Below are 15,410 nucleotides of genomic sequence, written 5' to 3'. Positions count from 1 at the left end.
CATAGACGCATAAAGACTTCACCCTACGCTTACTTCTATTATGCTTTTAAAACACGTTGATTTCTAAAAACACTGAAGTATAAGTTGATTTACAACATTGGGGAGGCTTCAGTTCTACAGCAAAATGATTTAGTTATATATATATATTTCAGATGATTTTCCACTATAGGTTATTACCACATATTGAATATAATTCCCTATGCTGTACACTGTCTTTGTTGCTTATTTTATGTGTAGTAGTGTGTATCTTGCAGAAGGCAATGGCATCCCACTCCAGTACTCTTGCCTGGAAGGTCCCATGGACGGAGGATCCTGGTGGGCTGCAGTCCATGGGGTCGCTAAGAGTCGGACACGACTGAGCGACTTCACTTTCACTTTTCACTTTCATGCAATGGAGAAGGAAATGGCAACCCACTCCAGTGTTCTTGCCTGGAGAATCCCAGGGACGGGGGAGCCTGGTGGGCTGCTGTCTATGGGGTCGCACAGTCGGACACAACTGCAGTGACTTAGCAGCAGCAGTGTGTATCTGTTGATCTCATAATTGTAACTTGTCATCTGAGGCTTTGGTAACAATGTCTGTTTTGTTTGTGAGCATGTCTCTGTTTTGTATATAGGCTGATTTGTATAATTGTTAAGATTCCACATATAAGTGATATCATGTAATATTTAGCTTTCTCTGTCTGACTAACTTTACTGAGTATAATATAATATTCTCTGGCCAAATAATACCCCACTGTGCACACCCCCCCCCCACATTTGAAGCCAACTGTCTGCTGGCAGCCACTTGGGCTGTTTCCATATCATGGCTGTTGTAAATAGTGCTTCTATGAACTCTGTATCTCTTCAAATTAGAGTTTTTTTGGATGTGTACCGAGTTAGGATTGCTGGATCATATGGTAGCTCTATTTTTAGTTTTTTAAGGAACCTTCATAATCTCCATAGGGGCTATACCAATTTATATTCCCATCAACAGTGTAGGAGTGCTCATTTTTCTCTATACCGTCTTCAGGGTTTACTGTTTGTAGACGTTTGGGTGACAGCCCTTTTAACTAATGTGAGGTGATACTCACTGTCCTAATTTATATTTCTCTAATAATCAGAGTTAAACAACTTTCCATAGGCCTGTTGGCTATCTATATACCTTCATAATAATAATTACTGAAAATCATCAGAAATTCAGTGTTCAAGTTTCTCCAATTATCTTTTTCTGAGTTGGTTTGTTTGAATACAAGGCCTGAACACTGTATTTGAAAGACAGTCCTATCAGTCTTTTTAATAGCTTTTCTCCTTCTTTTAGTGTGTATGTCCAATGAGCTGCTATCTGTCCTAAAAAGCTCTTCACATGCCAGGATTTGCAGATTGCATGCACACCCCCATATCACTAACTGTGTCCTCTGTCACTGATTTCCTATACACTGATCTCTGTAGGCGTGATCTGATTTAGGACTCCCCCCAAGAATATAATTTCTATTTCCTCCTAAACTGAAGAGTAAATATTTATTAACCTAAGAAAGTATGTTACGTAAATAAAGGTTTAAAAAAGCCTGCTTAATTTCTATTATATAAACTTAGAAGACAAAGAATAAAAACCATAGGTTGCCAAAAAGAAAGCGTAGTTAAAGTGTTAATTGCTCAGTCCTGTCCGACTCTTTGCAACCCCATGGAGTGTAGTCCGCCAGGCTCCTCTGTCCACAGACAAGAATATTGGAGTGGGTAGCCACTCCCTTCTCTAGGGCATCTTCCTGACCCAGGGTTCAGACCTGGGTCTCCTGCATTGCCGGTAGATTCTTTACCATCTGAGCGACCAGACACACCCATAGGTTGCAAAAAGGTAGTATTAAAAAAAAAAAAAAAAAAACCCTTTGATATTTATGTTTAATCCAATCATAATTTTATATCATTTTGATGAAATTCTTTAAGTAATATGTTACTACTCTAAATGTTAGATGTACTTTTGAAAGTTATTTTATTGATTTAATGTGAGGCTGCTGAAACATTTTACAAAAACATTAGAATAAATATTTATACTTTGCCTTACCATGTTACAGAGTCCTTCGTGAACTGTACAATCTAATGTACCAAACTTAAGCTGACCATAAAGATGCTTTGATGCTTTTCGCAGCTCTGGCAATAAAGCTCGACATGGGGGACACCACTATTGAAGAAAAAATATTCATAAGCACCAAGCCAAATAAAACCAAAAAACCACATATTTTTTGTTAACAAGCAATATGCTAAAATAAACAATATTTATTACAAATCTTAAGCATTTATATACTCAGTCCTTGGAAGGGCAAGTATGTCAGCCTTTCTCAAAAACACTATATGACAGTAGCCAAATTGAGTAACATGATTCTAATACTCATTGTTCAAGGTTACCTAGAAATTTTTTTTGTCATAACAAGAGAAAACCTGAAAATGTTGAAATATGACAGATAAATATAACTTACAGGGGCAAAAAAATCAACTAGCCATGGTTCTTTTTCATTGGCAGGAAAATTTTGAGGTCCAAGTGTGGTAACATGAGAATTGACACTTTCCTTGGCAAAGGCAAGTATATCATATAGAATCTTCTTTCCTTTGAAACAGAGAAAAAAGAGAAAAATTAAAACCTACATTTTGTCTTTTTATCCATAGAAACATTTCAAAGCTTTTATACTTGAAATATTGAAGAGAAGATAAACTTATGAACAAACTGATTTGGTGGAGGTTTTAGTGTTCTGTATACTACGTAAGTTTGCTCTGCCAGAGAAACCTTTGCTATACACTCTGCTTCCTGCAGGATCAGATAATCATCAAGACCTCTTTGAAGTTTCTTCATCCTCAGAGGGAGAATTATTTCCTCCCGACATTCTTGGAGTTCTTTTTGCTTGCCTGAACTATTGTTATGGCCTAACTCTTTAGTCTGTTTCTTCAACCTAGACTTCTCTTATGAATTCAAGACCTGAGTTACCCAGTGGAACTATTTACCTGGATGTCATATGAACATTTCAAACAAAATATACACAAATCAAAGTTGTTATTCTTCCCTAAACTTGCTCCTTTTCTCATCTTTCCTACCTTGACAATAGCGTAAGCATCCATTAGGTGCTAAATAAGATTTCCTAGAGTGATTCTTGCCTTCTCTCTTTGCCTGTGTATCACAGCTCCAACCATTCTCTCTCTTATCATCTCCAACCCCGATTTAGGCTACTGCATGAGTTTGAGTGAACGCCGGGAGTTGGTGATGGACAGGGAGGCCTGGCGTGCTGTGATTCATGGAGTCGCAAAGAGTCGGACATGACTGAGTGACTGAACTGAACTGACTGAAATAACCAAGCTGGTCTTTCTATTCTGCCTTCCTTAACTAACTCATTTTCTACATTGCTACCAGAGGCAAGTTACAAAAACATTAATCTGATTGTGTGGTCCCCTTGCTTAAAGGCCACTGATTAAAGAATATACTCCTTGGCTTCGCAAATACTAGCTTTCTTAGGACCAGGACAAAATCCATTTTCCCATGTGCCCTCTGATTTATTCACTCAATTGTTAATATTAAGTAAAGCACCTATTATGTGTCAGGTCCTGTTTTAAATGTCATAGCACATGCAAAATAAAAGATACATACTTTCTCCTTAAGGACTTCATAGGCCAACAGAAAAGAAACATTTCATAAATATTTAAACAATGATAAATGATACCACATTCTCCTGCTTTCCTCACTCTTTAGCTGCTGCTGCTTGAATTGCTTCATAAATCCTTCTATCTTAGACAATCTTTTAAAAATGATTCACAGGGCCCCAATCTTATCTCTGTATTCACTTTTGGACAAGGTCATCCTCACCTAAGGCTTCAATTACCAATGAAAGAGTTTCAGCCCAAACTCTTCTCAAGAGACCAGGCCTATATTCAACTGTGAACCAGGGTGTGTGCTTCATGTCACTCCTCCCCCAGTGTTCTCTTTCTCACGGAATGGTGTGATCAGTCACTCAGTTGCCAAGTCAGAATCTTGAGTTTCCTTTTCTTATTTCCCCACATTTAAACACAATCATCAGGTTATACTGATTTTGCATTCATTTAAAAACTGTCTACTTCTCTTCATCTACATTACCAATCTTGTCTTACATAAATGACTACATCAGACTTCTACTTGCTTTCCCTCCCTCCAATTCGAGGCGGCCAGTTAACTTTCCAAAGTGGAGTTAAGTCATATCTCTGCTTAAATCCATGAAAGCCTTTGCTCTGTCTCCAGGATAGAGTCCAAACTACTTTATTACCTGACAGATGAAACACACAATTGGGACCCCGGTGCCATTCCCAGCCTTATGGCTCATTCCTTTCCACACTCCACATTCCAGTTATCCTAAAATTCTTGCCTTCTAAGAATGAATGAGGCTCTCTCTTATTTCAGAGTCTAATACACTTACTGGTTCCTGTGTTTGGAACACACTTAACACCTCTTTATTTGTATAACCATTACTTCTACTTAGATCTCAATGAAGAGACTGCTTTCTCTAACCTCAGAATTACTCCATCTATGTATTCTTCCTAAGTGTAACCCATACTCATCTTAGGGTGGATAGCTCCAAGATCGCCTTTAGTGACCCGTCTCAAGAACTTACACCACTGTTGTACCAAGGTTGGTGTATGTAATCGATAGAATATGGTGAGTGTGCTGGTTTACACTGTCTGAGATCAGATTATAAAAGACACTGTTGCTTCTGTGTATGTGTCTCTCTGTTCATTATTCTGGGATAAGTAAGCAGCCCCTCAGAGAGGTCCACCTGGTGAGGAACCAAGGCCTCCTGGCTATGCCATGAGTCAGTCTGGAGCCAGATCTGCCAGCCACAGTCTAATTTTCAGATGACTATAGTCCTTACCCACTGGGACTAACCTCATTAGAAAACCCAAGCCAGAACCACTCACCTAAGCTGTTCTCAGCTTCCTGAACACTAGAAACTGTGTTGAGCTAATAAATGTTCACTGTTTTAAACGGCTAAGTTTATACAATGGAGAAAAGACAAGCTCTTTAACAAGTGGTGTTGGGAAAACTGGTCAACCACTTGTAAAAGAATGAAACTAGAACACTTGCTAACACCATACACAAAAATAAACTCAAAATGGATTAAAGATCTAAACCTAAGACCAGAAACTATAAAATTACTAGAGGAAAATATAGGCAAAACACTCTCTGACATAAGTCACAGCAGGATCCTCCATGACCCACCTCCCAGAGTAATGGAAATAAAAGCAAAAATAAACAAATGGGACCTAATTAAATTTAAAAGCTTTTGCACAACGAAGGAAACTATAAGCAAGGTGAACTTCAGAATGGGAGAAAATAACAGCAAACAAAGCAACTGACAAAGAATTAATCTCAAAAATATACAAGCAGCTCCTGCAGCTCAGTTCCAGAAAAATAAACGACCCAATCAAAAAATGGGCCAAAGAGCTAAACAGACATTTCTCCAAAGAAGACATACAGATGGCTAACAAACACATGAAAGGATGCTTAACATCACTCATTATCAGAGAAATGCAAATCAAAACCACAAAGAAGTACTATTTCATGATGGTCAGAGTGGCTGCTATTGAAAAGTCTACAAGCAATAAATGCTGGAGAGGGTGTGGAGAAAAGGGAATCCTCTTTCACTGTTGGTGGGAATGCAAACTAGTACAACCACTATGGAGAACAGTGTGGAGATTCCTTAAAAAACTGGAAATTAAACTGCCATACGACCCAGCGATCCCACTGCTGGGAATACACACCAAGGAAACCAGAACTGAAAGAGACACGTGTACCTCAATGTTCATTGCAGCACTGTTTATAATAGCCAGGACATGGAAGCAACCTAGATGTCCATCTGCAGACGAATGGATAAGAAAGCTGTGGTACAGATACACAATGAAGTATTACTCAGTCATTAAAAAGAATGCATTTGAATCAGTTCTCATGAGGTGGATGAAACTGGAGCCTATTATACAGAGTGAAGTAAGCCAGAAAGAAAAACACCATTATAGTATACTAATGATGGGAATACCAGACCACCTGACCTGCCTCTTGAGAAACCTGTATGCAGGTCAGGAAGCAACAGCTAGAACTGGACATGGAACAACACCCTGGTTCCAAATAGGAAAAGGAGTACATCAAGGCTGTATATTGTCACCCTGCTTATTTAACTTCTATGCAGAGTACATCATGAGGAACGCTGGGCTGGAAGAAGCACAAAGTGGAATCAAGATTGCTGGGAGAACTATCAATAACCTCAGATATGCAGATGACAGCACCCTTATGGCAGAAAGTGAAGAGGAACTCAAAAGCCTCTTGATGAAAGTGAAAGAGGAGAGTGAAAAGGTTGGCTTGAAGCTCAACATTCAGAAAACAAAGATCATGGCATCTGGTCCCATCACTTCATGGGAAATAGATGTGGAAACAGTGTCAGACTTTATTTTTGTGGGCTCCAAAATCACTGCGGATGCTGACTGCAGCCATGAAATTAAAAGACGCTTACTCCTTGGAAGGAAAGTTATGACCAACTTAGATAGCATATTAAAAAGCAGAGACATTACTTTGCCAACCAAGGTCTGTCTAGTCAAGGCTATGGTTTTTCCCGTGGTCATATATGGATGTGAGAGTCGGACTGTGAAGAAGGCTGAGCGCTGAAGAATTGATGCTTTTGAACTGTGGTGCTGGAGAAGACTCTTGAGAGTCCCTTGGACTGCAAGGAGATCCAACCAGTCCATTCTGGTTGGAAATCAATCCTGGGTGTTCATTGGAAGGACTGATGCTAAAGCTGAAACTCCAATACTTTGGCCACCTCATGCAACGAGTTGACTCACTGGAAAAGACTCTGATGCTGGGAAGGATTGGGGGCAGGAGAAGGGGACGACAGAGGATGAGATGGCTGGATGGCATCACTGACTCAATGGACATGAGTTTGAGTGAACTCCGGGAGTTGTTGATGGACAGGGAGGCCTGGCGTGCTGTGATTCATGGGGTCGCAAAGAGTTGGACACGACTGAGCGACTGAACTGAACGCATATATATGGAATTTAGAAAGATAGTAACAATGACCCTATATTCGAGACAGCAAAAGAGACACAGATGTATAGAACAGTCTTTTGGACTCTGTGGGAGAGGGCGAGGGTGGGATGATTTGAGAGGGTAGCGTTGAAATGTGTACATTATCATATGTGAAGTGGATTGCTGGTCCAGGTTCGATGCATGAGGCAGGGTGCTCAGGGCTGGTGGACTGGGATGACCCTGGGGGATGGGATGGGGAGGGAGGTGAGAGAGGGGTTCTGGATGGGGAACACATGTGTGCCTGTGGCTGATTCATGTCAATATATGGCAAAACCAATACAATACTGTAAAGTAATTAGCCTCCAATTAAAATAAATAAATTAATTAAAAAAAGAAAAGAAACTGTTTTGCATTTTCTAGTACGAACAAAAAAAGAAATAAATCAACTGCTCAGTTTTGGGGGTAATTTACTACTCGGAAGTAGATTAATTCTTTTCCTACTCTCTAATATTGGACCTGGCATATAAATACCTATTTAGATCCAAAGAAATAATACAAGTTATGCTGCAAAGTTAGTGACAACACAGAGAAGGAAGTACTTGGGTATTCATGGTATATTCCTAGGGAGAAAACGCTTTAAGTGAAGTTTTGAAGGGTGACTTGGAGTTTGCTAAATATTTTGAGGGCCAAGAAGTAATGATTACAATGCAGGAGGAAGAAAAATCGGTGTAAGGCACAGGAGTGAAAGAACATGGTATTTTCAATGATTCACAAGTAGCTAGAGCTAAAATTATTTGCAGGGGCAAGAGGTGGGACATGAGGTTGGAAAACCAGGCAGAGGCAGGTTAACTTTTAACTTAACAACTGTTTACTGAATTCCTGTTACGCACCACCATTCCAGGTGCTGGGAATACAGTGGTGACCAAGACAAGCTCATTGCTCCCATTCTAGGGACTCTGAAGTTTATTCCTAACAAGATCAGAAGACTCAAGGCAGAAAAGTGACATATGAAGGTTCCAGGTATTCTATGGTACTAAATTTGCAAAGAAAACAAATAATTAACTGTAAAGAAAGAATGCTATGAGGCAGATAATTATACTGGAGGATATTAGACAAGATGGAGAAGATGAACCTGAAATAAGGCAGCAAGCATAGACTAGAGAAGGAATCTGAGAAGTATTTCAGAGGCGGAAAAGAACAGAACACTATGGTCATTTCCATTCCTTAGGTCATTTCCAGCACTTTTATGGGGTGGCACAGTTTAGTGCAGCTATAAGTCTAGGCTTTGGAGTCAGACATATTTGGATACAAAATCTACCTTCACCAGTTATTTTATCTAAGTTTTCTGCCTTGTTGTGAAGATATAAACAGATATGCACAATATGCACATACCTTTAGGAAAACATCTCATTTATAAAAAACACTGAATAAACAATAGTTACTGTTAAATTTATTTTCTCGTCTTTGCTCACATAGTTCCTTCAGTTTAGGGGACCTCACTTGTTTTCTTGTATTTGCCTGGGGAAAGTGAGTGTTCACATGTCACCTTAATTCAAATATCACCTTCTGATGCAAAAGTCTCTTTATTTGATCTTATAATTTATAATGACTACTACAGTGTCCTTCATATTTTCTTAAAAATCTCTTTTTTCAACCCCCGCCCCCACTAGATGATATTTTAAACTTCCTGAGAGCAGAGTCCATATCTTACAGTTTTGCATTCCTAACACCTATAAGAATGCTTGTCACGTTACAGGTATAGTACCAATATCTGTTATTCACTGTTAATGTTAGTAGTTTGTGTCTGTCTTTTGCTACAATTGACCTTTTTCAGGACAGAGACAATGATGTATACCAAACTTCAGGAACTGGAACTGCACCTACATGATGCAGGGCTAACGTCCTGAACAAGCTGAAATGCAGAAATACAGATTCAAAATTCAAGAAAGCTAACAGAGCAGTTAACGGAGATGTATGGTCATCAAGTGTTGGAAAACATCTAATAGACTATCTAGAAGTTGCCCTCAAAGGATGAGATGCTATATTAGGTACACGGAAATGGAAAGAATAGGTGTTGCTTATTTTTGTCAACTAAAGGAAATGGCAACCCACTCCAGTGTTCTTGCCTGGAGAATCCCAGGGACAGGGGAGCCTGGTGGGCTGCCGTCTCTGGGGTCGCACAGAGTCGGATACGACTAAAGCGACTTAGCAGCAGCAGCAAGACCCTTAAATTCTTTATTAGCCTGACAAGTCACTAGAGTTCTTACTGAAACACTGATCAAAATATTAGGTAGAAAAAAGGGAGTTATTTTAAAAAGAATAAAGAAGATAAAATAACCATATATAATTCAAAATCTTTCCCTTTAAGAAACATTTACCAATAAATGAAAGCAAAGTTATTTTAAAATAATCATGTCCATACAAAACAAGGTAAAAAGTAAAATTAAAAATGAAGAAAATTTTTTTATCACTTTTTCTTCTTCTTACCATGATGAATTTCGAATTCTTTGGTTCCCTGTCCTTTAAATACTGCTAGACATGGCTGAAAAACATAGAAGTTACTACAGACGTCTGGTGCAGAGGAACAGTCAAACTTGCCAACCTAAAGAAAAAACAAAGTTCAATGTTGAAAATAAAATCTTATCCGTTCAATTAAATATTCATAAGGATAATCCGAAAACAACATTGCTATAAAAACAACACAGCTTCTAAACAAGTTAATGGACCATGAAAATAAGAAACAGGAATCATTAATTTACATGTAACACTGAAACTATATTTAGTTTAAATAATGCCTCTTGGAGATCTCAAACACCTGAGAGGAAATTACCAAGAAAATATTAAGTTGTTTATGAATCCCATCCTTCTAAAAACTTAGAGGGTATTTATATTATCTTGACAAGGGGAGAGAAAGAACGTCTTAAGACCACAGAAGCAGAAATAATAAAACGGCTGACATTTTCATACAGTGTGGGAACAAACCTAGTCGGCAAATGATAAACCAAGAAAAAATATTTGCAGCATTTAAGATAGAGGATTTCTATTAAGAAATAAAAGATAAACATCCCATGAGGAGAAAGAAAATGGGGCAGAGACATACATAGAAAATAAAGTAGAAAGCAAATAAATAAAAATGAGTATTATTAACATATCACTTTTGGCCTATCCAAACAGTGCTGATTATAAAGAATGGTAATACCAGGGCTGGCACTGGTGTAGAAAAGTGGTCACTCCCATGCTGTCAGTAAGAAGGAAGGCTCTGATAATGAGGATAAAAAACTCTGAAGAAAATATAACCTTGGTTCAAAAAATCCCTCATAGTGCATTTTTCCGTTGTATCTTTTTGATATAAAAATGGAAACAACATCACCAGTAAGAGACAATAGGTTAAACAATTTTAGTGTAGCCATACAGTGAGATGCTACTTAGTCTTTGGATGATGACTGACACATATACGTGCGCAAAAATATACATATCAATATATATTACACTGGCATGTAGAAAAGTTTTCAATCACTAAACGGAAAATGTTACAGAAGAGAATAAAAGCATACAAATACATTTACATGTGTATGTCTATTACCATGGCCATTACAATATGCACATGTATACATATGTGCCCACACACCCACGTTTAAAAAGCCTCAACAGTTATAACAGTAAATTCTTAACAGTGGTGAAAATATGGATAATTTTTAGAAATCTCTAACTCATTTTTTTACTTATTTAGAATATCCTAATTTAAAATAATGAACATGAATTACTTATATAAAGAAACAAGTACTTAAAAAAGACTATAGTTTTCTGCATTCCAGAAAAACTGTATCATATAGATTTATCACATACCAGCTCAAGAGTAATGAATGTTAAACTTTTTCAGGTATCATTTTAATTTTCAGTAGGAAAAAAAAAATAGAAGAACAAAAGCGTTTAGGGGTTTCTAAATTTAGAATTCAACTAAACATCTTAATGTTATTTAAAACTATGTACTAAATTAAGAAGACAGCACAAAAGCAGAAGGGTAGGCAGAATACATTTTTCTTACTTGAATATGTTCATTTTTAAGTAGAGTTTTTAGTTTCTTCAACTCAGGATCATTTGAATTTTCATTTTGTCCAAAGTGAAAAAATAAGAGCCACCGATGATGAGCTAAACGATCCTTAAAAGTGATTAAAAAAGAAAGTGATAAAGGGAAAGAAACATCAGAGGTGAGAAATCCTAAGAGTTCTAATCTTTATTTCTTTGACTTAATTTTAACTATCCTACCCATTACTTCAAAATACTGTCTAAAATTCAGACCCAGTCATATGCTTATTTTGTAGTTTATTTGGAATGATGCTATATAAACCAATTATCCACTATTACAGAAAGAAAAGAGCCACTAAATCATAAAATCTTAAGGTAGATGACTGTGCTAAGAAAAAACACAGTTTTAACAACAGAGAGCTAAAAAGCTGAAAGGTGGGGAAGTCAGATTTTTTTCCGATTTAACAAAGTTTCATAGGGATATAGACTTAGAACACTCTGGGATCAATAAGTAGAAGAAATTAACTGATTCTACTACAAACTGAACGTTTCTAAAGCTGCTCTGTAATTCTCAGTGAACAACATAACTTGTTCTGTAGGGAGGAACCCCGAGCTCCAGATCAGATTCAAAGTGGCTTTGTGATCAGTATCTTGTCTTTTCTGGTGCTCTTCCTGAACTCGTCTTCAGGACTAGTTACACGAAGGTATAGATCCATCCTTAAGTTGCAATCCTAGCAAACCTGGCATTAGAGTTTAACCTGGAATCAACTGATAAAATATATATAAATAAAATCCTTTGAAATGGCTACTTTTCCCCTGAAATGAATAAACAAATGCTGACTTTTAAAATGTTAAGATCTGAAATGTTATCGATACTTGTTACTGTTTATTATTAAAAAAAAAAATTACCTGTAGTGTATTTGCTGAAAGCAGTTCAAAATCTGGAAGATTATGCATTATTTCCACATAAATTTCTTTAGCATCCAATGAATTAAGAAACTAAAATAAGAGAATCATATTATTATTTTTTAAATGAACATTTGAGTATTTCAGTGTCTTAGTTTTTCAGTTTTCAGATAAAGAACTTTTAAGAAAAAAACACAGAAGTAACAGTTTTCAAGCTATTTATCCTAAATGTTTTCCTTTTCAAAAAAAGACAGTATATCATATTTTGGCAATTATTAAAGAGTTATATAACTGGGTTGTTTCTTTAAAAATAGTGATGCAAAATAAATTTTGTTATTAGGTGTTTTATTACCAGGAATTTTCTTAACTGTGCTGGGTATTCTATGATAATTCTCAAAATAACCTTGAGTGACCTCTGGCTCACTGGTGGGAAAAGCTGTATCATATTCAATCTAATTTTAATGCTAATCATGTTTTACAGAATGCCAGTGCTTTACAAATTTTCTAAAAACTGTTAAAACAACAGAATATTTGACGATCTAATAAGATGCTTTATGGGCTTCCCGGTGGCTCAGTGGTAAAGAATCTGCCTGTAATGCAGGAGACCAGGGTTCAATCCCTGGGTTGGGAAGATCCCCTGGAGGAAGGCAAAGCAACCCACTCCAGTACTCCTGCCTAGAGAATTCCATGGACAGAGGAGCCTGGCAGGCTACAGTCTATAGGGTTGCACAGAGTTGGACATGACTGAAACAAGTAAGCAGCAGCGGTAGCAGCAAGATGCTTCATATCCCAATTAATAATGGCAGAAAGTGCAGAAGAACTAAAGAGCCTCTTGATGAAAGTGAAAGAGGAGAGTGAATAAGTTGGCTTAAAGCTCAACATTCAGAAAACTAAGATCATGGCATCCGGTCCCATAACTTCATGGCAAGTAGATGGGGAAACAGTGGCTGAAATTTTTGGGGGGGCTCTGAAATCACTGCAGATGGTGACTGTATCCATGAAATTTAAAAGACGCTTACTTGGAAGGAAAGTTATGACCAACCTACATAGCATATTAAAAAGCAGAGACATTACTTTGACAACAAAGGTCCATCGAGTCAAGGCTATGGTTTTTCCAGTAGTCATGTATGGATGTGAGAGCTGGACTACAAAGAAAGCGGAGCACAGAAGAACTGATGCTTTGGAACTGTGGTGTTGGAGAAGACTCTTGAGAGTCCCTTGGACTGCAAGGAGATCCAACTAATCCATCCTAAAGGAGATCAGTTCTGAGTGTTCATTGCAAGGACTGATGTTGAAACAGAAACTCCAATACTTTGGCCACCTGATGCAAAGAGCTGACTCATTAGAAAAGACCCTGAAGCTGGGAAAGATTGAGGGCAGGAGGAGAAGGGGACAACAGAGGATGAGATGGTTGGATGGCATCATCGACTCAATGGACATTAGCTTGGGTTAACTCCAGGAGTTGGTGATGGACAGGGAGGCCTGGTATGCTGTGGTCCATGGGGTCGCAAAGCGTTGGACATGACTGGTGACAATTGAACTGAACTGAAGGAATTAAGAAAAACTTACAGGAAAACTGGAATGGACCTTGTTTTTTATAGAGGTTTTTAGAAATAAAGTCCCTGAACCAAACCACTGAGGAGTTTTGCAGGGTAAAATGTATATACGTAAAAAATGTATTTTAAATTAAATACACTTTAGATCTAGGTCTCTTATTTAAAACACAAATAACCGAAATAGACATATCTCAATTTGAACAACTGTCTATTTCTGTCCATATTTTATCCTCAGCATATTTTTTTCATGGAACTCTTTGCCAGTCTAATTCTCATGGAAGCAGCTGCTATTACCAAAAGTGGAGCAATAGCTACAGAAAGAAAATGTACACAGGGGTTGATCAGTTTACCGTCTATCTTTAAACTATTTTCTTGACAATTCAAATATTACTTCAAAGATATAAAACTCTAAACTATTACTGTATTCAGTTTAACTATGTTCAACATGAGAACACAATCAAATGGATAGAAACAATGTCTGTAAGAATAGAAAACTCGGTTTTTCTGCTTAAAAAAAAAATCTGTAGCATACTCTCAAAAACCCATAAAATAATTTGTTACCAAAGGGCTGAAGAGGTCAAAACAGAAACATAACAAAACTTTCATGTTTCAGTACTATAAAGCTCATTCACTTTACTCACATTCATCAAAAATGTTATGTAATTTATAAATTCACTAGAACTTCAATATAAATCTGTTTTAGAGTAAAATTTGTTCGTTTTATTTACAAAACTACCAAATTGGTAGTGGTATTGTGCAGCCTCTAAATTTCACCTGCCACATGTATTTAGCTAGCATAGTGTTTTACATTTGTTAAAAACCTGAATGCTTTTAGGAGGGACAAGGACCTTAACTCATCACCCTATGTTATCACACTTCTAATATCACTTGTTTATGTTTCCTGAGATCATATCTGAGCTGGCTGTTTTAACCAAAAAGTCCCAGGATCTTACTGAAAAATGAGACTGTTGTACTGAAGGCAAAAGCCTATGTTTAGTGTTAACCAGAGTACAGGTAATCCTCATGAGCTAATGGCAAGTGTAAAATAAACCCAGGTTTTCTGGGAAATCTGGCAACATGAACTGAATTTGCAACTGCTACATCCATCTCATTCTAAATAGATAATGGACAGTACATTGTAACACTGCTTGTAATCATGAAAAAGTAGAAATTTAAGTATCTATCCAGAGAGGACTGGTTAAAGTCATTATGTTACATTTAGTCAATGAATTAATTTCTAGGAATTGTTGATGCACATATTCACAGGAATTATCGTATATACTACTATTCAGGGACACACATACAAACACAGTATAAAGCACTTAAGTAGGCATTAATGGGCTTCCCTTGTGGCTAAGCTGGTAAAGAATCCGCCTGCAACGTGGGAGACCTGGGTTCGATCCCTGGGTTGGGAAGATCGCCAGGAGAATGGAAAGGCTACCCACTCCAGGATTCTGGCACTACATACAGTACTTATGTGCCAGATACTCTTCTAGGCCCTTAGGATGTGTCAGTGAAAAATTCAAACTTAAAATTTACTGCAAGAGAAAAATAATGAAAGAATAAATATAGTATATGAGGTGATAAGTACAGTGAGTTGGATTATGAAAGATTTTAAAGAGATCCAACTATTTTCCTGATGAATAGGGTATAGGTTATAAGGTATGAGAAAAAGAGGGGTCAAGAATGACTCCAAGGTATTTGGCCTTAATCATAAAAGATGAAGCTTTCATTAACTGAGATGGGAAACAACAGGTAGAACAGATGTATGGGGAAATATCAGGAGTATAGTTACAGACATCTAAGTTTGAAACATTAAGTAATATCCCAGGGGAGATCCTGAAGAGGCTGGAGAATACCATGTCTGTATGGAGGGCAGAGGTCTGGGCCAAAGGCAAAATGGGTGAGCTGCCTGCATG

General features: G+C 37.4%; 1 protein-coding gene across 1 annotated transcript in view; it reads right to left on the bottom strand.

Annotated features, from left to right (window-relative positions):
* DNAJC10 (DnaJ heat shock protein family (Hsp40) member C10) overlaps nucleotides 1-15,410 on the bottom strand; it is a 48,119-nt gene that overhangs the window by 12,263 nt on the left and 20,446 nt on the right. The window contains exons 12-16 of the mRNA XM_055397674.2: nucleotides 11,939-12,028; nucleotides 11,049-11,162; nucleotides 9,491-9,605; nucleotides 2,451-2,578; nucleotides 2,039-2,155 (exon numbers count right to left, since the gene is read on the bottom strand). Of these exons, the coding sequence (XP_055253649.2) occupies nucleotides 2,039-2,155; nucleotides 2,451-2,578; nucleotides 9,491-9,605; nucleotides 11,049-11,162; nucleotides 11,939-12,028 (564 nt within the window). The remainder of the gene's footprint in view (nucleotides 1-2,038; nucleotides 2,156-2,450; nucleotides 2,579-9,490; nucleotides 9,606-11,048; nucleotides 11,163-11,938; nucleotides 12,029-15,410) is intronic.

Source organism: Moschus berezovskii, chromosome 2, assembly GCF_049115385.1.
Source record: "Moschus berezovskii isolate FMDL1 chromosome 2, NW_MosBer_1.0, whole genome shotgun sequence".
NCBI lineage: Eukaryota > Metazoa > Chordata > Mammalia > Artiodactyla > Moschidae > Moschus > Moschus berezovskii.
This window is presented reverse-complemented; position numbering and strand designations above follow the sequence as displayed.